The sequence below is a fragment of the Macaca nemestrina genome, chromosome 17, assembly GCF_043159975.1.
Source record: "Macaca nemestrina isolate mMacNem1 chromosome 17, mMacNem.hap1, whole genome shotgun sequence".
Lineage (NCBI taxonomy): Eukaryota > Metazoa > Chordata > Mammalia > Primates > Cercopithecidae > Macaca > Macaca nemestrina.
The window spans coordinates 58,148,593-58,175,988 of record NC_092141.1 but is presented as its reverse complement, the minus strand read 5'-3'; the positions used below and the strand labels follow the sequence as shown (position 1 = coordinate 58,175,988).

The 27,396-nt window shown below is 38.8% G+C and overlaps 1 protein-coding gene across 7 annotated transcripts in view; it reads right to left on the bottom strand.

Moving 5' to 3' along the window:
* LOC105472399 (sperm associated antigen 9) overlaps window positions 1-27,396 on the bottom strand; it is a 165,851-nt gene that overhangs the window by 57,766 nt on the left and 80,689 nt on the right. For 4 of the 7 annotated variants that reach the window (XM_011725622.3, XM_011725619.3, XM_011725627.3 and 1 more), the window contains 3 exons: window positions 23,148-23,298; window positions 2,087-2,294; window positions 783-882 (listed from right to left, as the gene is read on the bottom strand). In XM_011725622.3, the coding sequence (XP_011723924.1) occupies window positions 783-882; window positions 2,087-2,294; window positions 23,148-23,298 (459 nt within the window). Of the gene's footprint in view, window positions 1-782; window positions 883-2,086; window positions 2,295-12,109; window positions 12,152-23,147; window positions 23,299-27,396 lie in introns of all 7 variants that reach the window. The other 3 variants (XM_011725618.3, XM_011725612.3, XM_071082952.1) reach the window with 1 other exon arrangement.

The following is a 27,396-nucleotide window of genomic DNA, read 5'->3' as shown; positions in this document are numbered from 1 at the left end:
ATACAAAAAAAAAAAAAAAAAAAAAAAAATTTAGCTGGGCGTGGTAGTGGGTGCCTATAATCCCAGCTACTTGGGAGACTGAGGCAGAAGAATCCCTTGAACCTGGGAGACAGAGGTTGCAGTGAGCTGAGATCACACCACTGCATTCCAGCCTGGGCAACAGAACAAGACTCCGTCTCAAAAAAAAATAAACAAGGATGGGCATGGTAGCTCACGCCTGTAATCCCAGCACTTTGGAAGGCCGAGGCGGGCAGATCACCTGAGGTCGGGAGTTCGAGACCAGCCTGACCAACATGGAGAAACCCCATCTCTACTAAAAGTACAAAATAAGCCAGGCGTGGTGGTACATGCCTGTAATCCCAGCTACTAGAGAGGCTGAGGCAGGAGAATCACTTGAACCTGAGAGGCGGAGGTTGCAGTGAGCTGAGATCACGCCATTGCACTCCAGCCTGGGCAACAGGCTCAAAATAAACAAACAAACAAACAAATAAATAAATATATAAATTACCCACTCTGGTATTTTGCTATAGTAGTACAAAACAGACTAAGACACCATCCTTCCTGCTCATATACCTAATTCGTGATCCTACAAAGATAACATTTAACAAAAAATTTAAACCATGTACAGTGTCCAGTTTCAAGAATAGGAATTAGAATATAACACTAACATTTATTCAACAAAATATCTGAATCCATTTTGTCCAGTCAGAGACTGGAGAACAGCGTTCATGGGAGTTGGGGGTGGGGAGGTGGAATATGTCTTCATCTGACATTTATGTTACCTTGAACCTTTATATCCACTGAGATCTTTGTCCATATCCAGCTCAGGAGTAGATTCAATGATTGCTTGAACTTCTGACTTCTCTTCATTTTCAGCAGAGCCTTAAAAAAGGACATGATGAAATAAACAATACATATATTACATAGTACCCCAATATAAAAATCCTGTTGTTTTTACAGTTGTAAAGGTATCATTTGAACATTTTTTAAAAATGTACAGGCCGGGCGCGGTGGCTCAAGCCTGTAATCCCAGCACTTTGGGAGGCCGAGGCCGGTGGATCACGAGGTCAGGAGATCGAGACTATCCTGGCTAACATGGTGAAACCCCGTCTCTACTAAAAATACAAAAAACTAGCCGGGCGTGGTGGCGGGTGCCTGTAGTCTCAGCTACTTGGGAGGCTGAGGCCGGAGAATGGCGTGAACCCGGGAGGCGGAGCTTGCAGTGAGCCGAGATCACGCCACTGCACTCCAGCCTGGGAGACACAGCGAGACTCCGTCTCAAAAAAAAAAAAAAAAAAAAAAAATGTACAAGACTAGGTTTTAGGAAATACAGCATTATACAATATATCATATATTCAGTTAACAGTTCATATAAAAAACTAATAAGCAACCAGAGACAGTTTTCCTTTGTGTTTTGTGGAACACAGAGTGCAAGGTATCTAAGGCCCTGCTTTCATTCTTATTTAAAAGATGGAAGTTAAAGAAACTAAAGACAAAGACTAAACTAAGACAGGGGACAGAAAAGAACTGTCCTCCTGTCTTTTAGGCTCTGTGACCTCCTGGCCCCCAACTCCTGGCCCCAATAGTTTCTCTCCAAGACTAATCAAACATTACCTCTTTTAAGCACTGAATACAATTAAGTACAGTCTTATCTCAGTATCCATGGGGGATTGGTTCCAGAACCCACCACAATACCAAAATCTATGGATGTTCAGGTCTCTTATATAAAATGGCATTTATTTGCATATAACTTATCAATATCCTCCCATATACTTTAAATCATCTCTAGATTACTTACAATACCTAATACAATGTAAATGCTATGTAAATAATTGTCATACTGTACTGTTTAGGTGATAGTAAGAAGAAAGTATGTACATGTTTAGTACAGGCACAGCTATCTTTTTTTTTTTTTCCAAATATTTTCAATCTACAGACGCAGAATCACAGATACAGAGGGCCAACTATATCCGCCTATTTTATAAATACAAAGCAGGCAACACCCGCAAAGATATATTTTCTCATACCCACATTATCTGGGTTTACTGAATACTTTCCTAGTAAGTAAAGAACTAGGGTCACTCACCAGTAGATACATTTCTAGTTTCTTGGGCTACCTGTACTTCAATGTGTTTGCTTATCTCTGATTTATTTGGCGCATCTGTAACCTTCACAAATCCTTCATTTTCTTCCTTTAAGGGAGTATCAGTAGGAATTGCTGCCACATCTGAATTAGCTGTTGATGCTGGAGTGGTAGCTTTAGATCCGCCTTGGCTAACATCAGAAAGCTCATCCTACAAATAAAAATAATTTAAAATAAAATTTTAAATGATGAATTTAAACCACATTAAATGGGTTAAGAAATAAATCTACCAAAGAAAGTTCTATTGTTTTGTGTTTTTTTTCTTCCAAAATAAAGGCAATAAAGAGCCACTGATTACCAATAAGTACTCTCTCTAGACCCTCCGCAAATAATTGGGAAATATTTAAGTAAATTGTATTTTTTCAGATGAGATTTTTCTAAACAGAAAATTTGAAAATAGAAGAATTATTAGCAATAAAACTATACATTAATGTCAACATCATTCTTAATGGCAATTGCAATATTGTACAATCACTTGGTAATAAAGACCTACTTTAGAACATTTAGAACATATGGTCTGTAATAGCTGCTCTAAAACAGAAGTAGAATAAGCAAATTCTTAATCTCAGGGTATCTTTGTAAAGTGTGGTATTAAAATATCCTGCATCTAAAGCATGTGAAGTGCTTAAAGTGCTTGTTAAAATGCAGTGGCTCACACCTGTAATACCAGCACTGCGGGAGGCCGAGGGGGGCGGATCACGAGGTCAGGAGTTTGAGACAGCCTGGCCAACACAGGTGAAACCCCGTCTCTACTAAAAATACAAAAATTAGCCGGGCGTGGTGGCAGGCACCTGTAATCCCAGCTACTTGGGAGGCTGAGGCAGGAGAATCGCTTGAATCCGGGAGGCAGAGGTTGCAGTGAGCCAAGATCACGCCACTGCACTCCCGTCTCAGCGACAGAGCTAGACTCCATCTCAAAAAAAAAAAAAAAAAAGCAGGGAGAGGGGGCAGATTCCAGTCATGCACATGCCTGTAATTCCAGCTGAGGTGGGAGGTTGCCTTAAGCCCAACAAGACCCTATCTTTTTGAAATAAAAGAAAAGAGGAGGGAGTAGAGAAGAGTAGACAGAGTCTAAGTCCAACTCCAGACTTAATGCACCAAACTTTGGGCAGTGAGAATAGGTCATCTATATTTTAACAAGCAATCCAGGTGAGTTACATACTCACTGAAATTTGATTACTATTATAGGATCTACAGATAGGTTTCAAGAGGTATATGCAAATTGAAATTGTATGCAAAAATTTGTGTACAATGTATTTTTCTGGGAAAAGAATTATAGCTTTTATCAGATATTCAAGGGGTTTGCAGCTCCAAAATAATTATAAACAACTGTCCAGTGGCTATCAAGAATGAAGCAGTTCTTTTGGAGCACCCAGGTTTTAAGAAAAGAGAAACTGACAAAAAGTTTACAGCCACCACCACTAATTATGATAATAATAATAATAATAATAGACCGGGTGCAGTGGCTCATATCTGTAATCCCAGCACTTTGGAAGGCCGAGGCAGGCGGATCTCCTGAGGTCAGGAGTTCAAGACCAGCCTCACCAACATGGAGAAACCCTGTCTCTACTAAAAATACAAAAAATTAGTCGGGCGTGGCAGCACAGGCCTGCAATTTCAGCTACTCGGGAGACTGAGGTGGGAGAACTGCCTGAACCCAGGAGGTAGAGGTTGTGGTGAGCCCAGATCGCACCATTGCACTCCAGCCTGGGCAACAAGAGCAAAACTCTTGTCTCAAAACAAAAAAAATGATAATAATAATAATAATGATTAGGGTAAATTAAGTGAATTTATCATTCACTAAATGTATGACCTTCGGTAAGTTATGTATCCTTTCTAAACCTTTGTTTTATAATCTGTACAATAGAGATAATAGTATCTACTTCTTAAGATTCTTATTAAGTTATTCTACATTATGGCTTAGCAATGTATTTCACACATACTAAGAATTTAAAATATTAACTATTATAATAGTAACTATTCGTACAATTATAAATACATAATTATATTTTTTATAATTTATATTTATAATATTTTAATTATAAATTATATATTATATATATATAATTCCCTTAAGGGAGTATCAGTAGGAATTATTGCCACATCAATTTAGCTATTGATGCTGAAGTGGTAGCTTTAGATCCACCCTGGCTAACATCAGAAAGTTCAACCTACAAATAAAAGTAATTTAGAAGAAATTTTAATTGAGTAATTTATTCTAAAGTACTTTAAAAATGGGTTAAGAAATAAACTTGTCTGGAGAAAGCTATAATTTTTTTTAAAAGGTAATAAAGAGTCACCGATTATCAATAAATAATCTCTCTAGCTCCTCTGCAAATAACTGGGAAATATTTAAGTAAATCGTATTTTTCCAGACATACAAGAGATTTTTCTCTTTTTTTCTAAGACAGAGCCTCACTCTGTCACCCAGGCTGGAGTGCAGTGGCATAATCTCAGCTCACTGCAACCTCCACCTCCCAGGCTCAAGCCATTCTCATGCCTCAGTCCCCTGAGCACCTATGATTATAGGCGTGTGTCACCATGCCCCACTAATTTTTTGTATTTTTGGTAGAGATGGGGTTTTGCCACACTGCCTAGGCTGGTCTCAAACACCTGGCCTCAAGTGATCCGCCGGTCTCGGCCTCCCAAAGTGCTTGGATTACAGGCGTGAGCCATTGTGCCCGGCCGATTTTTCTAAATGGCAAATTTGAAAATAAGATATGAAAGGCATTAGCAGCCAGGCTTGGTGGCTCATGCCTAAAATCCCAACACTTTGGGAGGCCCAGGCAGGCAGATCACCTGAGGTCAGGAGTTCGAGACCAGCCTGGCCAACATGGAGAAACCCCTTCTCTACTAAACACACAAAAATTAGCTGGGCCTGGTGGCACACGTCTGTAATCCCAGCTATTGGGGAGGCTGAGGCAGGAGAATCACTTGAACCCAGGAGGCAGAGATTGCAGAGAGCCAAGATTGCACCATTGCACTCCAGCCTGGGTGACAAGAGTAAGACTCCGTCTCAAAAAAAAAAAAAAAAAAAAAAGAGTACTTCTTACTTGCATACTTCAGGCATGCCTGTAATCCCAGCTACTTTGGAGGCTGAGGCACAAGAAGTGCTTGAATGGCCTGGGCAACACAGCAAGATCCCACCACATAAAACAGTAATAATGTATTGTACATTTAAAAATTTTAGAAGGTAGATCTCATATTAAATGTTCTTACTACAACACAATAAAAAGGGCTGAGGCAGGAGAATCGCTTGAACCCGTGAGGCAGAGGTTTCAGTGAGCTGAGATTGCACCACTGAACTCCGGTTTGGGCGACAGAGCGAGACTTCATCTCAAAAAAAAAAAAAAAAAAAAAAAAAAATTAGCCAGGTGCAGTGGCTCACGCCTGTAATCCCAGCACTTTGGGAGGCCAAGACAGGTGGATTAGTTGAGGTCAGGAGTTCCAGACCAGCTTGGCCAACACGTGGAAGCCCTGTCTCTACTAAAAATAAAAAAATTAGCCAGGCATGGTGACACATGCCAGTAATCCCAGGTACTCGGGAGGCTGAGAGGCAGGAGAATCACTTGAACCCAGGAGGCGGAGGTTGCAGTGAGTCAAGATTGCGCCACTGTACTCCAGCCTGATGAAAGGGCAAGACTCCGTCTCAAAAAAAAAAAAAAAAAAAAAATTGCTAACTATTTTCTTTAACTGGTAACTGGCACCCAATATAAAAGTATCTGATAGAAACCTACTAATTCCAGCAAATTCATTTGTTTGCAGTTGAGTCAAAAAGACTGACAGTATTTAAAAAAAAAAAAAAAAAAAAAAAAACTGACAGTATTTAATACCTCTGGAGCCAAAGAGGCTGATAGTGCAAAAAACTACAAGTCCCTCTGAGCACCATTTGCATTGTCTTTGCTTTGATATATACTCTATTAAAACATAAGTAGTATTTGGCTGTGCATGGTCGGCTCATGCCCGTAATCCCAGCACTTTGAGAGATTGAGGTGGGCATATCACCTGAGCCCACGAGTTTGAGAACAGCCTGGGAAACCTGGTGAAACACTGTCTCTACTAAAAATGCCAAAAATTAGCCCAGCATGGTGGTGCATGCCTTTAGTCCCAGCTACGAGGAAGGCTAAGGCATAAGAATTGCTTGAATCCAGGAGGCAGAGGCTGCAGTGAACTGAGATTGAGCCCATGTTATCATGTACATGAATTCCCATTCTTTAAAGGTTTCAAACGTAACACACATTTAAAAATATAAAATAAACAGTTTGTATTTCTGATAAACAGTGTTGATGAAAACACTTAAAACCGATTAAGACTACGGATTCAGAAAGCCCTAGAGAATACTGAGTTCATCTATACGAGCAAGTGATATGCCTTTGAAACTGTGTCAAAAATAAATAATTTGAGGTCAATCTTGGAATTGTCATTTACCTCTTAAATACAGAGAAATTATTTCTTCTTCCTCCTTATTATTGCAGTCTCCCACTCCCCACAAAAGGCAGGTTATTTTCACCTTAGAAAAAATTGTACTTAGTAATTTAAAAGTTCACAACATAAAAAGTATAGCAAAGGCCCACTTTCCAAATTCACTTGTGGATCTGGGGTCATGCAATAAAATAACCAGGAGACAGTCTAGATATCATGGGGTGAAAAGAAAAAAACAAAAAGAAAGAAAATAACCAGGAGAGAGCTGAACCTAAAACAGGAAACGGACCTGATACCTCAGCAATCCCAAGGTTTCAGGCTACAAGGAAGTGGTTAATCAGGATCTACTTAGAAGAAAATTATGTTTTAAATTTATCCTAGACTATCCAAATAACATGAAATTTGCTTCTACGTAACTTACTTCCCTTTTATATTTACCATATAAAAATATTTTACACTCTTTAAAATAGCTCACTGTGTGGGCCATACTTCTGACAACTAGATCCCAGAGATACAGCATGAGAGCTGAGAAGGGAAAAGCTCTGATTTTAGGGGGTGGGCCATTTTCTTTTTCTTTTCTTTTCTTTTTTTTTTGAGATGGAGTTTTGCTCGTTGCCCAGGCTGTAGTGCAATGGCGCAATCTCGACTCACCACAACCTCTGCCTTCTGGGTTCAAGTGAGCTTCAGCCTTCCGAGTAGCTGGGATTACAGGCACGCACCACCATGCCCAGCTAATTTTGTATTTTTAATAGAGACAGGGTTTCTCCATGTTGGTCAGGCTGGTCTCGAACTCCTGACCTCAGGTGATCCACCTGCCTCAGCCTCCCAAAGTGCTGGGTTTACAGATGTGAGCCACTGTGCCCAGCCGGGAAACCATTTTTGAAAGAGGCCTTTCTTCTTGGTATCCCAGGCAGTGGTGACATCAACTTTCTAAGATTAGCAGAAAAGCACTTAGATGGGAAATCGGACACAGCATTTGGCCAGTAGTACAATATTCTTGTATTACACCTCACTAACTGCCTCCAACTAAAGATAGAATGAGGCTAAGCACAGTGGCTCATGTGTGTAATCACAGCCCTTTGGTAGGCCAAGGGATCACTTGAGGCCAGAGGTTCGAGATCAGCCTGGCCAACATGGTGAATCCTCGTCTCTACTAAAAATACAAAAATTAGCTGGGCATAGTGGCATATGCCCATAGTCCCAGCTACCTGGGCAGCTGAGGCAGCTAATACTCTTGACTGCAAATGAATCCAGAAGGGGGTGGAGGTTGCAGTGAGCCAAGATCATACCACTGCACCCAGCCTGGGCAACAGAGCAAAACCTTTTTTCCAAAAAAAAAAAAAAAAATCATCAACGTGTTAAAAATTAAAATATACTTTTGGTCAACAGTACGCTCACAAGATAATACAATCATGTACCATATCTGCATAATGACGTTTTGGTCAATAATAGACAGCATACAGCATATATGGTGGTGGTCCCATGAGATTAAAATGAAGCTGAAAAATTCATGTTGCCCAGTGATGTTGCAACTGCCATAATATCCCAGGGTGTTAACAAAACTACTACACTGCCAGGTGTATAAAAGTATAGTATATACAATTGTATACCATACATAATACTTGATAAACAATTATGTTACTGGTTTATGTATGTACTACAATTTTCATTGTTATTTTAAAGTATACTTCTCCTTCTACTTAAAAATAATAATAAAGTTAACTATAAAACAGCCTCAGGTGGGTGCTGCAGAAGTAACCTAGAAGAAGGCATTGTCATCACAGGAGGTGACAGCTCCGTGTGTGTCACTGCCCCTGAAAATTTTCCAGTGGGACAAGATGTGGAGGTGGAAGATACTGACATTGATGATCCTGACCTCGTGTAGGCCAAGGCTAATAATATGTGTGTGTTTTGGTTTTTGACAGAAAAGTTTAAAAAGCAAAAAATAAATAAATAGACAAAAGCTTACAGAATAAAGACATAAAGAAAATATTTTCATAGAGCTATACAATGTGTTTGTGTTTTAAGCTAAACATTATTACAAAAAAGTCAAAATGGTAAAAAGAATTTTTAAAGTTTATAAAGTAAATAAGTTATAGTAAGCTAAGGTTAATTTATTATTGAAGAAAAAATTAATGTAGTATAGTTTAAGTGGACAGCATTTTATAAAGTCTGCAATAGTGTCCAGTAATGCTCTAGGCTTTCATCTTCACTCACTGCTCACTCACTGACTCACCAAGAGCAATTTGCAGTCCTGCAAACTCCATCCATAGTAAGTGCCCTATAGAGGTAAACCATTTTAAATATTTCATATTTTTTTTATTGTATGTTTTCTATGTTTAGGTACACAAAATACTTACCATTGTGTTACAACTGCCTACAGTATTCAGTACATGCTGTACAGGTTGCAGCCTAAGAGCAATAGGCCATACCATATAGTTTAGGTGTGTAATAAGCTATACCGTCTAGGTTTGTGTAAATTCACTCTGTGATGTTCCTACAACAAAATCACCTAACTACGCATTTCTCAGAATGTATCTCTGTTGTTAAGTGACACATGACTATGCATGCAAACAAGGGAAAATTCTTAAGAGGTCCTAACTGAAAAGCATTTATTACGAATCATTCAACATAAAGTTCCAGGGGAGTTGCATGCTATTATTTCACACTCAATCTGTGGCTTCTTGAGACTGCAAATTCCTATTTTACATTAGACTTTACAGGTCACATGCCAGGTTGTGCTGTTTTGGCTAATACTCTTGACTGCAAATGACCACTGGCCTATCAAATCCTATTGTCTGACATCATTAAGATATCTTTTTCAATGGCATGAGTGGTGTCAAACATGGAGACTTACACAGTTGTCAAGTCTCTTTCTAACATACTTATTTTATAGCCCCATTTCCCCCTTTAGAGCCTTTAGGGAACTGCCACATCGTAGGTGTACATGTCACTAGAGAATGTTCACAAAAAGCTAGTACAAGATTTGGAAGTACATATAAAACAATGGCATGTCCGTGCATATTTAAATTGTGCTTTGAAAAACAAAAGATGTAACACAAATGGCCAAGAAGCATATACAATGATGATCAACACCACTAATTATTGGAGAAATGCAAATCAAAACCACAATAAGTTATCATCACCTGACCCCCATCAGGATGACTACTATCAAGAAAAAGAGGATATGAATACATTAGACATTTGTGCATAGTGGGTAGGATTGTAAAATGATGCAACCACTCTGGAAAACAGTAAGAAAGTTGCTAAAAACATTAAAAATAGAACTACCATGTTGTCCAGCAATCTCACTTCCGGGTATATATTCATAAAAGAATTATTCATAACAGCCATAAGGTGAAACCAACCCAAATGTCTATTAACAAATAAATAAACAAAACGTGGTGTACACATACAATCAAATACTACTCAGCCTTAAAAAGGAAGGGAATTCTGTCACATGCTATAACATGAATGAACCTTGAGGACATTACGCTAAATGAAATAAGCCAGCCTCAAAAAGACAAATACTACATGATTCTATTTATGTGCAGTATTTAATATGTGACATAGAATTAATAGAAACAGAAAGTAAAATGGTAGTTTCCAGGGGCCAGAGGAGTTGGAAAGGAAGTTATTATTTAATAAGTGTAGAGTTTTAGATTTGCAAGATGAAAAAGCTCTGGTGCTGTTTTACAATAATATGAATATACATAACACTATTGAACTGTATACTTACACTACTTATACTTACACTAACTGTATACTTAAAAATGGTTAAAATGGTCATTTTTTCTCCCTGTAGAGACCACATCAGAGCTCATAAGATGGTAATTTTTACGTGTTTTTACCACACACACAAAATAAATGTCATTACTTTTAGTTTTACTTGAGATACTGCAGTAAAAGCAATCTAGTCTTTGTGCCCTTTTCTTATGGGTTTTAGATATAAGGCTAAAAATCTATAAGCTCTTCAAAATATTTTCATTTGTTCCATTTACCAAATGCACCGTGTTTAGTGCTATATAGAATATATATATCACGTATTATCTGGCTTTGCAGCATAACTATTTTCTAACAGACTATAAACGATGTTTACAACTAGAAAAAACAAATTATCCCATTCGGTTCAACTTATAGACACTACATGCCAATGTAGTGTTTTCCTGAGTAGCCTAACTTCTGAAATAAGCTATATAATAGGCAAGCAACTCTGCTATGTAAGTCTGTCTCTTATATTTGAGGATTTTAAGCAAAATGAAAATAAAGACAAAATTACAAACAAGCAACTAGCCCCACATAGGATCCCTCACTATCAAGACAATTATAATTTTAGACCTACATTTCTTTCTCCCCAAGTAAAAGTAAGTCTCTAAAGCATTGGTTCTTAAAATTCTTTTTATTTACAGCTATGTGACATAAAAAAGTTACAAAATGGTGCGTACATGCATTCTTCTGGAGAGTTTCAAATAATTTGGTTCCTAAGAGTCTGTGACCCAAAGGAAACACTAAAAACCTTAACTCTAGATACTCACATTTCGGTCAAATCCATCTAAGTGTAAATAGAATGGTAGCTTCAAGAGAATTCAAATTATTAAAGGAAAGGTATGAATGTCCTAACACTGAGTATATTTCGAAGTAACAGGATACTTTTGCACTGTTGATGCTAGAGGGCTTCCATGAACCCAGGTCAACCCCTGACCTAGCACATAAGAGAAAGTCACAGATATCTTGTTATCCCCAGTGCCCAGCATATCAAGCCTGACACGTAGCAGGCTATTTTTCTTTCTTTTTTTTTTTTGAGATGGAGTCTCGCTGTGTTGCCCAGGCTGGAGGGCAGTGGCACCACCTTAGCTCACTGCAACCTCCACCTCCTTGGTTCAAGCAATTCTCTTGCCTCAGCCTCCTGAGTAGCTGGGATTACAGGCGTCTGCCACCACGCTCGGCTAATTTTTGTATTTTTAGTAAAGACAAGGTTTCATCATATTGGCCAGGCTGGTCTTGAACTCCTGATCAAGTGATCCATCTGCCTCGGTCTCCCAGAGTGTTTGGGATTTCAGGCATGAGCCACCGCGCCTGGTCTGTAGTAGGCTCTTAACAGATGTTTGATGAATAAAGCTGGATGGTGCCCTGACTGGAGATGAAGAACTCTATCAAACTAAGGAAGCAGTCCACGGTAAGATGACACACTAGGCCACATCCAGGACACATACAAGTTATAAACATTATGCCCTGAGGAAGGTATTTCTGGAAAGTATACCATTACATAGAGCTGGATAAATGGAAACAGGTTGAATTTCACAGAATTTACTTATATTTTCTTTCCTTTATTTAAAAATGCTTTCTTTGGGGAAGGAATAAATTACAGATTACAGTAAAGCCCTGACAACCACTATAGTGGAAATAGTTTTATATTTCAGTGAATTACAACAATAGTCTTCCAAACTGAGCATCTGATGTATTGAGAATAGCAGTTGAGGAAGTAATCAATAGTTAATCACTTTAGTGTACTTTTTGCAAAATGTTAAGAAGCACCATTCTCACCTCCTGTTCTACAGCCTTCTGAGGTTCAGGACTATTGCTGACCTAGGAAGAGGGAAGATTATAAAAGAGAAAAAAATTACGTGTTTACTAGGTTTTAACATAGCTGTATCTTTGGCTTGTACTATCTCCCAGGATACAAGATTCATCTATTATCTACTGTGTTTAAAATGAGGGCTTGGAGGCTTTGTTTTCTTTTGACTTAAGCTGACTTTAACACTCTAGTTGAAGTAATATCATGGTTCAGAAGCCACCACTTGGATCAATGTCTTATCGACATGCAGCTCATTATTTAACCTTTTTTTTCTACTTCCACTACCTTATGAAATCTTCTTGATGTTTATTCCAGTCCAGTCCCTTTGACTATTTAACATACCAATATTCCAGTGCAGCATACTCAGAAATGTTTATCACACCTCCTTCGATCATTTCTGAATTAGTTAGATAACACTAATGATCAAAAGATCACCAAAATCCAAATCCTTTTTCTTTTTTTTTGAGATAGGGTCTCACTCCTGTCGTCCAGGCTGGAGTGCAGGGACACGATCACGGCTCACTGCAGCCTCAACTTCGCAGGGTTCAGGTGATTCTCCCACCTCAGCCTCCCAAGTAGCTGGGACTACAGGTGTACCCCACCATGCCTAGATAAATTGTTGTATTTTTAGTAGAGATTTGGTCACGCCTTGTTGCCCAGGCCGGTCTCGAAATCCTGAGCTCAAGTGATCCACCTTCCTTGGCCTCCCAAAGTGCTAGGATTACAGGCATGAGCCACGTGCCCAGTCCCAAATCCTTTTTCATAAAAATCTATTTATTCATATTCTTTATTTCCATCTATACATTTTCCCTCTATGAGATGGATGTGTTTCTCTTAAATACAAAGCAACAGTTTTAAATACTCTTGGTCTGGAAATTCATCAAAGTCTTCTTGAAATGCTGCTAGCTCTCAGTTATGCCCTTAAAAATACACAGATTAGGCTGGCCGCAGTGGCTCACACCTGTAATCCCAGCACTTTGGAAAGCCAAGGCAGGTGGATCACCTGAGGTCGGGAGTCCGAGACCAGCCTGACCAGCATGGAGAAAACTCGTCTCTACTAAAAATACAAAACTAGCCAGGCGTGGTAGTGGGCGCCTGTAATCCCAGCTGCTCTGGAGGCTGAGGCAGGAGAATCGCTTGAACCCAGGAGGTGGAGGTTGCAGTGAGCCAAGATCACACCGTTGCACTACAGCCTGGGCAACAAGAGCAAAACTCCATCTCAACAAGATAAAAAACAAAAAATACACAGATTAGCAAGGCATGATTCACTTTACAGGAAACCAGACTGCCTCTTCTTTAATAGACGTGGTTTTATTCCCCCTAGCTTTATTAAGATATAACTGACAAATACAGTATGCAGTTAAGGTGATTTTTAAAATACATATTGTGAAACAATCACCACATTCAAGCCAATAAACACATCTAGCACGTCATACTTGTTTTTGGTGGCAAGAGCACTTAATGTTTATTTATATGATCTCTGATTCTGGATTCTCATAATCTTTAATCATTCCCTTCATCAAAACCAGGTAAAAACTTGGGTAGCTCTCTCTATATAAAATAGAAAGATCGTCAAGATATGTCATTAAATAAAAAAAAAAAATCAAGCAGCAGGAAAATACTTATAAACCCACTTATCTTAAAAAGACATTATATCTATGTGCACCTGTAAAGGAAAAGGCCAAGGATTCATCAACTATTTACAATGATGGGGGAAAAATGAAATTTAGGGTTGAAGAAATTTCCCATTCCTACTCTATATTATTCAGTATTACTAAAAATTGTGAAACTGAATTAATATAAATTTTTTAGACACAGGATCTTGCTATATTGCCCAGGCTGGAATGCCATGGCTATTCACAGGCACCATTATAGTGCACTGCAACCTGGAACTCCTGGCTTCAAGCAGTTTTCTCACCTCAGCCTCCTGAGTAGTAAAATAACTATTTTCTTTTTTTCTCTTTTGTTGAGACAGAGTCTCGCTCTGTCGCCCAGGCTGGATAATCTCGGCCTACTGCAACTTCCACCTCCCGGGTTCACACCATTCTCCTGCCTCAGCCTCCTGAGTAGCTGGGACTACAGGCGCCCGCGGCCATGCCCAGCTAATTTTTGTATTTTTAGTGGAGACGGGGTTTCACCATGTTAGCCAGGATGGTCTCAATCTCCTGACCTCATGATCCACACGCCTCGGCCTCCCAAAGTGCAGGGACTACAGGCGTGAGCCACTGCGCCTGGCCTAAAATAACTTTTTAAAAGAAATATAAAGGCCTGTTTTAGAAAATATTTGGACCTCTGAGCACCTTAACAACATTTCTAGTACATGGCATTGTGCCTAATGCAGTGAGCATCAATAAAGTTTTTTAAGTGAAAAAGGTAATTTTTTCAGTAGAAAATATGTTAAACAACTTCTTCTATTCTAAAAGTTTGTTTAGGCCGGGCGCGGTGGCTCAAGCCTGTAATCCCAGCACTTTGGGAGGCCGAGGCGGGTGGATCACGAGGTCAGCAGATCGAGACTATCCTGGCTAACATGGTGAAACCCCGTCTCTACTAAAAATACAAAAAACTAGCCAGGCGTGGTGGCGGGCGCCTGTAGTCTCAGCTACTTGGGAGGCTGAGGCGGGAGAATGGCGTGAACCCAGGAGGCGGAGCTTGCAGTGAGCCGAGATCACGCCACTGCACTCCAGCCTGGGAGACACAGCGAGACTCCGTCTCAAAAAAAAAAAAAAAAAAAAAAAAAAAAAAAAAAAAAAAAGTTTGTTTAAACAGTAAACATAAGTTTGTTTTTTTTTTTTTTTTTTTTGGAGATGGAATCTCGCTCTGTCACCCAGGCTGGAGTGCAGTGGCACGATCTTGGCTCACTGCAACCTCTGCCTCCTGGGTTCAAGTGATTCTTCTTCCTCAGCCTCCTGAGTAGCTGGGACTAGAGGCGTGTGCCACCATGCCCAGCTAATTTTTGTATTTTTATTAGAGACAGGGTTTCGCCATGTTGGCTAGGCTGGTCTCGAACTCTTGACCTCAGATGATCCACCTGCCTTGGCCTCCCAGAGTGCTGGGATTACAGGCGTGAGCCACCACACCCAGCCTAAACATAAGTATTAATAAATACCTAAGTGCCAATTACCTCAGATGAAGTCACATTTAAAATACAATATTTAAACACCATCATTTTGAAAGCACTGCTTATTTACATTTTTACCAGTTTCCAGTCTCAACATACATAATAGGCATCTTGGTCAACAAACAACACAATAAAATCTTTACCCTTCTTTTCCTTCGAATCCTAACAGTCACCTATGGGTGGTTCCTAAAGTTATCACGTGAAGATATATGTGAGGGAAAAAAGCTTATAAGCAAAAATTGAGTTTATAGAACAAATTCCTTATCCACTGTCAAAAGCAAAAACAATATGAAATATTATAACACATAATCCATTTTTTCTTAAAACTCTACTTTTATTTTACCCTAGTATGTACACTAATACAAAATTCTATAAAGGAGGTATAAACTAATGGAAAAGCCCAAACCAGAAATAAAAGAATGAATAGTGCCTAGATCTTGGTTCCTAAATACCTTTCTCCCAAAAAATGTGCCAGAGTTCCTCTGAGAAGTAGTCTAATTTTTAAGAGTGGGGCAGGGAAAATAAAACAGCTTGGAACATCTTATGGTGCCAATAAGGAAGAAAGCACTCAAAAAGGATGGGGTATGCCAAAAGAGCACAGGAGCCATCCTGCAAGAGCTCTCAATGTCCAAAGCTAGAATAATTTGAGAACCCAAAGAAATGATAGGTTTGCATAGCCCACAGAATAAAATATATACATATATGTGTGTATATGTATGTATGTGTGTGTGTGTGTATATACACACATATATACAATCTCCATTGAATCCAAACTGGAATGGAGGGAAGGGGGGAAGAAGACAACTCTCCCTGATAGAAGAATTCCAATTAATAAATGTAGAATGAAGAAAACAGAAAATAACTATTAGCAATATTTTACTAATAATTGTTGTAGGCAAAATCCACTGTGGATGCTAAAATCAGTGAATGAAAGTTTGAACAGAAACAGGATATCTACATAGTCTCAAAGTATATCTACACCAAGACGCTAGATTCTGTTGTATTCTCACCAAAAATACATAACCTCAATCTAATAATGAGAAATCAGAGAAGCCCAAATGGAGAGACACTCTACAAAACAACTAACCAGTACTCTTCAAAAATCTCAAGGTCCTGAAAGACAAGACAAGACTGAGGAACTGTTACACGCTGGGAAGACTGGGGAGACATAATGTGTAAACGCAATGTGGAAGCCAGGTGTGGTAGCTTATGCCTATAAGCCCTGCACTTTGGCAGGCTGAGACAGCAGGATCACCTCAGGCCAGGAGTTCGAGACCAATCTGGGCAACCTAGTGAGGCACTGTCTGTAATAAAAATTTTCTTTAAAAAAAGCAATGTAGGATCCTGGGCTGGATTCTGGAAGGGAAAAAGGATATTAGTGGAAAAACTGGTAAAACTCGAATACAGGTTTACCTAACAGTATTGTACCAATGTTAATTTCATAGCTTCGATGACTGTATTATGGTTAATGTCAGGGGATGCTGGGTGAAGGGTATATGGAACGCTGTACTATTTTTGCAACTTTTCTGTAAGTCTAAAATTACTTCAAAGAAGTTACTTAAAACTGTGAGCTTTAACTTTTTAAATTACACATGCATTTTATAATAGGAATTGTAAATAACAATAGATATGATTTAACTACTATAGAGGTTAAAGCTTGTGGAAACTAAACAAATAGGAATAATTTCAGAACTTAACCACAAATGGAGGAGGATGGAAAATTCTCTCAACAAGAATGCTGGCTCTGTTTAGACATTTCCTGTTCTGCATGCTAAGCACATCCCCTGAAGAATGCAGCACACATTGACTGGCTTTACATACCAAACTCTGCTAACAAGAGCTTCTCACAGCAGTTTACTAAAGTATTACAAGTCATGTGATTTTATGAGAACTCTCTGAAATTTTCACAAGTAGGTGTCCATCCAATTGGTTTAGTTAGTTAAAATTGCTTTTCTCAGATCTAAAGGTCACATTCTACTAATAATCAACAACCAAGGATGCTCTTCAAAGAAAAAAATACTTTTTTGGAGCACATATGTATACACATGCATATGTGTGTGTGCATGCTGTATGCCAGCCATATAATTTTCATGCTGCTTTGTAGGCCTTGGTTGGTTATTTACCACACTATGATTTGTAACTGCAAATAATACAGCAAAAGTCTAGGAAAAACTGAAGCTGTCCCAGCAACGAGGGAGATCTGAGTTGTAGCTGGGATATGTGATCCCTTCCCCTCTGCCCTTCTAGGATTCTGATGTATCAATTATCTTTCTTCACTCCCTTGTCTTTCACTTTTCTTTCTGTTGAACCCTTCTTGTAAGCATACCAACAACCCAGTCTCTCCCATTCTATACTTTTCCCTCTGCTCTGCTAATCTCTACCTCAAGTTATCCTTTTTCTCTCCTCCCACCACAATCACCATTTTGGGTAGTCTATACATGTTATTTCCTCTTTTTATGATTTACAGTTACTCCTGTTACTGGCCCTACAACTTAAAGTGCTCAAATCTACACCTATACATTTACAAATTCAGTCCTCATTCTATGTGACTTCCCCACACCCGCTGACCCTGCTGACATCTTCTTCCATTCTAAAACTCCCTTGTGCCTTGTCTTTCAGGGCTCATGTCTCTTACGGTCTCTCTTCTCTGCCACTACAGCCCTCCACTAATGCCCTTCTTTCCCCATGCATCTTCTTTCTTCTCCACTCCAGCCCCGTCTCCCCCTACCACACACAGATGCTGCCTTCCTCACCTGCTCAGGGTCTGACACCCTATACCTGGCACTTCTCCTTGGGGAGGCTCTCATCATCCTGCTTAGGGTCTTGTACCCCCAAGCCTGGCTGCCATCCTGCAGGGATGTCCTTAATGCTGCTGGGGCCCTGACTCTTTACAGCAGGCTACCCCATATGGATTACCCTCCTAACTTTGCTTAGGTTATAACAACCCCACCCCTGCTCCTAAGCACCATGGAAAGCCTTACCTTCCTCTGCCCTGCCTGGTGGCTTTAGAACTGAATTGTGCAGAAAGGAAAGAGAAAGGGAAGATGAAGCAATACTATACCACCTTAATAATTAAGCTTTATAGTAAATCTTAATACCCGGTAGCTCAAGTTCTTGTACTTATCGTTCTTCAGGATTGTCTTGGCTATACTTGGCCTTTTCTTCTCCAATTCCTTCTTTATTTGTAGCTTCTTTGTGAACATAATTCAGTAAGATTAACTGTCTCACCTTAACATTTTGTCCACTCTCAGTCTTAGCCCATCATTATTATTATTAATTATTTTTCTTGAGACAAGGACTTACTCTGTCACCCAGGCTGGAGTGCAGTAGCATGATCATGGCTCTCTATAGCCTCAGCCTCCCAGGTTCAAGTTGATCTTCCTGCCTGTTCCTCCTGAGTAGCAGGGGCTAAAGGTGCACACCACCATGCCTAGCTAATTTTTAAATATTTTGTAGAGACAGAGTCGCTTGACACCGGAGGAATAAATGTTTAAAATACATAAAACACAGGCCGGGCGCGGAGGCTCACACCTGTAACCCCAGGACTTTGGGAGGCTAAGGCAGGCAGATCACTTGAGGTCAAGAGTTCGAGACCAGCCTGGCCAACATGGCAAAACCCCACGTCTACTAAAAATACAAAAATTAGCCAGGCATGGTGGTGCCCATCTGTAATCCCAGCTACTTGGGAGGCTGAAGCAGGAGAATCACTTGAACCCAGGAGGCAGAGGTTGCATAAGCCAAGATTGCACCACTGCACTCCAGCCTGGGGGATGAAGCTAGACTCCATCTCAAAACAAACAAACAAACAACAAACAAAAAAATATATATATATAGTGTGTGTGTGTGTATATATATATAAACATTTTTTTTAAAAAAAGGAAAAGAGATGGAGTCCCACTATGTTGCCCAGGCTGGTTTTGTACTCCTGGACTCCAGTGATCCTCCTGCCTTGGCCTCCCAAAGTACTCAGACTACAGGCATGAGTCACCATGTCCAGCCTGTAGCACTTTTATAATACACTTTTTAACAGAACAGCTTTGATCATTTAACATAAGGAGTTTCTTTTTATCAATTTCACTAGAAGTCTCCAGGTATGAAATTCCTGTTAATAAAGCAATACATAACTTCTCTGCTTTCTTCTTGAACTGATCTCTAAATTCGATTTGAGGACAATCAATAGGGTGTTAGTCTCTAGTGTGTTAGTGAGACTACATGTAAACTGTGATATTTGGACTGGCCTTGAATGAGGGTATTTCTACTGGTGGTAATCTAGGCAAGGTAAAGCATATATATGTGAGGAAACTATAAAGAAAAGCGATTAGATGCAGAGGTCTAGAGTCCATGGAAGGGATATGAGTTGGAGATTCAAATCTGTGAACACTGATGCACAGATGACATTTACAGACATGGAATCTGATCTACCCAGATTAAGTAGAGAAGGGCTGAGGAGTACCTCAACATTTAGAGGTCCAAAAGCAGAAGAGAAACCAGCAATGGAGAAGGAATGGTGAAGAAAATATGTGTGTGTTTGCCAGGGGGAATCCTGGAAGCAAACTGAAGGAAGTATTTCAAGAAGCTGAATATATTCAAATATATAAATGCTGCTAAAAGGTAAGATGAGGACTGAGAATTTTCCATTAGATTTGGAAAGATGGATTCTTTTGGCACCCTTGACAGAAGGCACGTTGGGGCAGTAAGTAGGACTGAAAGTCTGAGTGCAATGAAGAGAAAACCACCATATAAACATAATGAAGTTCTTCCCCACGTCAGGGCCTTCGCATTTGCCATCTCATCTTCCTCAACACGTACTCCTCCAGACCTTCCCATGCACCTGCACATCCCCATGCCAGGATGCAAGTCATCTTCCAGAGGCTTTCTCTCACACCCTAAAATAAGTGCCCTTCCTTACTAATTACTCTTTAGCTTTCCTTGCTTTAACAATACTTGAAGTTCTATTATTTCATTTATTTGTCGATCTCCATGAGATTGTGATAAATCAAGAATATGTACAAATATTTCTTTTTAAGAACTTGTACATTTTTCTAGGTGCATCATTCCTAGAAAATCCATTAGATTATTTATAACCTCACTCACCACAGGTCTCTCACAGTGAGAAATGTGTAACACACCAACAAAGAAGGGCCATAACTTTACAATCACTGGCAAATCCCCTTATCTGCTCCTCTTCTGTCACAAAGTTTTCTGTCATTCTCTCACAGGACATTTTCACCTTAACCTTACTTCACAGAAAAACTGTGGTAGTAAAACTAGTGTTGGCCGGGCGCGGTGGCTGAAGCCTGTAATCCCAGCACTTTGGGAGGCCGAGACGGGCGGATCACAAGGTCAGGAGATCGAGACCAGCCTGGCTAATACGGTGAAACCCCGTCTCTACTAAAAAAAATACAAAAAACTAGCCGGGTGAGGTGGCGGGCGCCTGTAGTCCCAGCTACTCGGGAGGCTGAGGCAGGAGAATGGCGTAGACCCGGGAGGCGGAGCTTGCAGTGAGCTGAGATGCGGCCACTGCACTCTAGCCTGGGTGACAGAGCGAGACTCTGTCTCAAAAAAAAAAATCTAGTGTTAATTATAATTTACACCTTCAATTTTTTCATAATGAAGTCAAAACATGCCCTAAGATGGCTAGGTCATCCCCAATCTCAGGGGAAATGATATTTTAGAGTCTAGTCCAATTCCTGTTATACACAGAAACCAAAATGACAGGGCATGTGACATACCTGTGGCATAGCCCACAAGTGAATCCTAAACCCCTGACTTCCAGCCCTGGTGAAGTAGAAAGTTAACTAGTGAACGACAAGGGCTTAGGTGAAAAATAAAATACTGTACATCCCAACTAGTAACATGATTTACAAACTAGACTTTGCCATTTTGTAAGCACCACCCCATTCATGGAAATCCTTATTCATTGAGTCTTTATCCCATTTAGTGACTCCATGTCCAGACCAAGTAGCGAGAGATAGGGTTTCATTTTAGAAACTCTCTGGGAAGGACACAAGAAACTCCTCTGCTTAAGTCTATACTAATAATTTGTTAGTAATTTGTTAATTGGTTTATAACTTGTCAGTAAAGTTCTGGCACAGCCTATCAGTGGATTAAAAAATAAAGAGAATTATAATAATCTCTTAAGGCACACTTTTGGGTAGTAATTAAAATATAGTTACCATATGGGATTTTTTTGTACTAAAAGTATCCCTCCTACCTACTTTTGTTTTGGGAAAGTGGACATGGCAAGTAGGCGATTGAGACATGAGTGTTTTGGAAAATCTATTAAACCTACAAGAAGGCTAAAAGACCCACTGTGGTACAGGAGTAAAGAAGGAGAGAGTTGCAGCCAGGCATGGTGGCTCACGCCTGTAATTCCAGCACTTTGGGAGGCTGAGGCGGGGGGATCACCTGAGGTCAGGAGTTCGAGGCCAGCCTGACCAACATGGTGAAACTCCATCTGTATTAAAAATACAAAAATTAGCCAGGCGTGGTGGTGGGTGCTATAATTCCAGCTACTTGGGAGGCTAAGACAGAAGAATTGCTTGAACCTGGGAGGAGGAGGCTGCAGTGAGCCAAGGTTGCAGTGAGTGGAGATCGCACCACTGCACTCCAGCGTGAGCGACACAGCAAGATTCCGTTTCAAAACAAAAGAGAGAGAGAGTTACCCAGTAACATCACTGTGGGCTAATACTGAGCACTATTAGCTTCTAACAAATTGAGCAAGAAGGGGGAAAAGGTAACCCTTATTGTTAAAAATGCTTTTCAGTGGGAGAAAAGCTATCAAATATTTACCAACTGCTTACTGTTTTGAGCACATTTCAAAGGTCAATAGAATGATTCTGAATGCCTCTACATTCTAGAGTTGAGAAAAAGACCACTTATATTGTCCTCAAAGATTCTTTCTAACATCTAAAACAAATCATTCACTCAACAAACATGTTCTGAGTACCTATAATGTGCCAGGCACTTTTCCAAGTGCTAGGGGGATACAGCAGTAAATAAACCTCATGGAATTCATGTTCTTAGGGAGGAGTCTAGAGACAAATAAATACAGTAAATGACAGTATTTTAGAAGCATTGTTAAGAACTATCTTTACATGCTTAGACCATGACAAGTATTATGGAGAAAAACAAAGCAGGAAAAGGAAATAAGATACATGTAATTCATTTCTATTCATTGCAGGTGGCCTGTTTCATGATGAGTAGATTTTATAAGGTAACAAAAAATCTTTAATAATCAGTATTATCTTTGTGAATATTTCATTTTAAAAGATATACAACATAACTTGAAATATTCTTAAAAGTTAATTATTAGTTCATATCCACTCTTAGCATATATTATTGTTTATATTTATCACTTATTTGATGACAAGTTCTTGGTCAAGAACATATCTATAATTAATTTACACCAGGCCTTTTTAGCTAAACAGAATGCATTTTTGTAGATTGTTCTATGAAGTGGTTTTAAAGAAGGAACAGTGTATTTGTTCTGTTTTGTTTTTCTGTAAGTGAAACCCTGCTAAACTGGAAAGCCTCTAACATGAACCAAGACTTTCTGGTAACAGCGATTTTCAGATCTAATATAACTAGGCTCACTAGTCACCCTACCCTAAACTCATATAGCCTAAATCAAATAGAAATTAATTTTTGTCATTAGTATACTAAATCAAGATGATATAATGCTTCACTTTTTTTCCTATATAATTTGAAATAATATAGTAAAAAATACACTCTTTGGGAAGAGCTTATTTTCAATTTTAAAAATCAATTTTACAAACTAAATGTATATAAACAATTACATTTTATTATACTGTGGTTGTCTAGCACTTCAATTAGGATAAGAAAGTTTATGAAATGTAAACTGACAATTTCAGCAGCTTAAAGCTTACCTTCAGGCTGGTATGAGAACGTGGTTGACTTAATTCCTGAAATTTCCATTGCTCAGATCCAGGGGTCTCTCCTCCTTTCTGAGCATCAGGTGTAAGCAATCCATCTCCAGCAGGTAATGGGAAAATTCCTAATGATATAGGACGTTCTTTTCTATTTGAAGAGGGGAGAAAAAATTCGGCATTCATTTATTTTGACTTTTTTTATTTGCCATGACTGTAAGTAAGCCTGGACTGTCACTGTTTTACAACCATCACTCGAAAATGACACTGTCTGCCCATCTGAATAAAACAGACTTACCAAAGAGGAAGGACAGTCTCAGTTTAGTTTAGCCTCAAGAAATCAACTAAGAAAAGTGGTAAGAAGGGTTAAGGAAAGTTTGTAAGTTACTGATGAGTTCCTTGCCCAAGAAGCAGTCAGTGGTCTAGTGTGGACTGGAGAAGAGCTGCTGCTGAGTTTTTCATCATACGTAGCTTAGCCCTAGGGGAACTTGCAACCTCCTTCTTTGGAAGTGAGCCCAACTCATTTCCAGACTTCCCAAGTCCTCTCGCTAATCCCTGGATGTTTACTGAAGCCTCTTCAGGGTATGCCTTTCCTGCCTAGAGGAAAATCAATATATTATCTAAATCAGGGTTACCTATTAAATGATGAAAAGAACTCGAAATATCTTTCTCCCCACCACCCAGGTAGGAAAGCTCTGTTTTTCTACAGAACCATTATATGAGTTCCTTCCAAGCATAGTACATATGAGAAAACCACTGTCAGTTTTTTCCAAATAAGAAGGCCAAATAATTCTAGAAAAGATTACTGAATTTCCAGTGCTTTGTGGGAAGTTTCAATGAACAAGAGTTACAATTTTAATACTAACAGAATTTCAATGAGAAACACATCGTTTGTTGATGCACAGAAGATTCCAAATCGAAGAGCTTTTAGAGGGTGGAAACAAGCCTACTAACCGGTCATCCTGGGTCATTAACTCAAAAGTGTAGAAACTAGAAAGAAATGAGACATTAAAGGATTGTTGCCTCCTGGAATTCATACCTCTACTGGTAAGAATGTAAGTTAGAATAGAAACAATGAGGTTATTAATAAAAGTGGGAAATTTTCCGTTTTGTTAAGTAAGTCTTTTATTCTGTAGTTCATTTTTATTCCAAGAAACTTCAGCCACTTTTGAAATGTGCCTTCACTTAATACAAAGGGTGTGTTCTTCCATTCCTAACAATCTAAAAGGACTAGTAAAACTGTCTCAATGCCTTCTTAAAAATGAGGTGAAGCAAAGGGTTTGAGAGATTACATTTAATCAAAGTTGTATGCACAAGGAAATAAAATTTAAAAACAGAACTTTGATTTAGGGGGAAAATTCAAAAGCAGGAAGGCAGTACAAAAAGAGGGTAGTTTTTTGTTTGTTTCTTTGAGACAGAGTCTTGCTGTGTCGCCCAGACTGGAGTGCAGTGGGACGATCGCGGCTCACTGCAACCTCTGCCTCCTGGGTTCAAGCAATTCTCCTGCCTCAGCCTCCCGAGTAGCTGGGACTACAGGCATGTAACACCACGTCTGGCTAATTTTTATATTTTTAGTAGAGACGAGGTTTCACCATGTTGGCCAGGCTGGTCTTGAACTCCTGACCTCATGTGATCCACCTGCTTCAGCCTCCCAAAGTACTGGGATTACAGGTGTGAGCCACCGCACCTGGCCAAGAGGGTAAATTTTAATACCAAATCTAAGTTTGTGACTATGAGCTGCCAGGACAACCAAATGACAAAAATTAAAGTGACTAGTCAGCTATCATGTTTACACCAGTTATTCCCAAATGCTGTTCAGCAACAAAGTTTTTATAATAAGTCCATGAAAAAAGAGGCATTATTATTTCCTTAGTGCATAGATAATGTAGTACATATTGTACACATATACATTCCCATATACTATAGAACCCTGTTCTTTCTTGAAGATGACTGACCCTTATTTTAAATTACATATTTTCTTCTTTGAGTTTAAAATGCCCTTTCTTTCATTAAATGATAGTGACAGTGATAAGTAGCTAGATTTCCTTTTCATATCCATTCTGGACAAAATAAAAAGTTGTCAATCTGATGTTTTCCCCCCATATTTTGTGAACTGAAAATCCAAGGATTTTCTTAGTAGACAGTAGTAGCTCTCTACTAAGAGCTACTAGCTGACTTTTATTTATTTTCTAACACACCTTAGTAAGTTAAGCAAAAGGTGACTGGGAATTTAATGACTGAATACAATGGAAAGCCCTCTAACTCAAAATGCAAAGACAACCAGGAAGATGATATATAGACTTCATAAGATGCCATCACACTAACAGAAATCAAAATATAAACCAGTCGTTAGAATTATTTCCTATATGAATGACAACACATTCATTTTCACACATATCAAATGTTGAAAAAGTTTAAAACTATTGGGCGAAGAAGTCTTCTATGAATCTAAATTTTACTTTCCAAAAAGTAAACAAAATCAGTCAACAAAATCTACAATCCACACTCAACAAAATCTACAACCCAAATTATAAGCAGAATTCCCACCTTTTTAGTTTGCTTGTATCAAACATTCAGACACTACTCTACAGGGAGGGGACATCTTCAGAGACTGACAGCTATCTGTCAAGTGGGTCAATGATGCTCTAGGTTACAATGTTCCAACTCTGAAAAAATAATCACTACATACTCCTCCCCTTACTTTACTTACAAATTACATATAGTTGGGCTAAGGGAGAGAAGGGTGCATAATTAGGCCAAGTTCACGAGAATCCTACTTTTGAAAAGAAACCCTGAAAGGTAAACATTAGTCCGGTACTAGGTTGGTATATATTCAACGCTTCAGTTAAACTCACAGAAGAAGAAATAAAATGAGATACGCATGGAAAACTATCAAGTGGCAGACTGACACCCGCAGACTGAAACATCTGCTATTACTTGTCTAGAAAACAAAGCTATCACCAAGTATCAGAATTCTTTTTTCTTAATTGCCCTACTTCCATATATCCATTTTTGAGCTGGTTATTAAATGTTAGCTTATGTGTATAAATAATTTTACAACTACATTTTTGAAACAGCTTTTTGGCTATATTCACATTTGATACAACTAATTAGTAAAATCTACTTTATATATGAAGGCAGATAAAAGAAAAAATACATTTGTTGAACACTCACCACATGGTGGGTACTGAGCTAGATGGTTTATTTACATTATCTCATTTAATCCTTATCAAGAAATGGGGATTATTTTCCCAATTTTCAGAGTAGAAAAAGTGATGCTCAGAGATTTTAGGAACTAGTAACTGGCAGAGTTTGGATTCAAAGCCAGTACTGTTCAACTCCAAGCCCTTTGCTTTCCTTGGAACTTCCTACTTGGAACTACCAACTTTTTGACAATTTAATCTTAATATCGAAGACTTTGATATCTTTATTTAATCAGATCAGTAGCAATTTTTGTGGTAAAGTAATTTAATTATAAGGTATTTTATCAATAAAAGCTGTAGTTAAAACTATTTCCGCTAAAAATGGGCACATATAAGTAACTATGAAAATTATTTGAGTAATTTACCATATATCTTACAACTATAATTAAATACAAAATAATAAAATCACTTGATTTTTAAAACCACCCAAAGGGGTATCTCCCGTCAGAAGAGAAAACTCAGGCAGAGAGATTAAGCAACTTGCCAAAGCTCCTACGGCCACGTGCAATAGAGCATTTGCACCCAGGCACTTCAACTCAAAAGCTTTGTCGTACCCACTTGCAGGCGCCACACAGCAGCTCATGGCACTGCCCTCTCAAATGAAGTCTAAACCCAAGACAGCCCCTTAACATTAGTCTTATTTTAATATTCTACATATTAAGTTTGCTGTTAATTTCTTCAAAGCTTAAATATACAGATACACATATACAAATATTTTATGTACTAATATATATACAAGTAGTAAGATTATTCCCAATTTTTATAAATCAGGAAAGAAAATAAAAGACCAAGTATCTAGTTTTAAATCACAGATGAAATTTAATTTCTGGGCTTTCAACTAATATTAAACTTGAACTAACCTATAAAAAAAAGAAACACATTGAGGGAATTTACTACTTTAACTCTTCTTAATTTATCTAAATCTACAATTAGGGCTTAAATATTTTATAAACATTTAAATAATAAATAAAAATTATATACTATGAATTTTCATTTAAAACCATGCACAAAGCAGAAATCTGAACAAATCAGACAGTGTTAGTCTG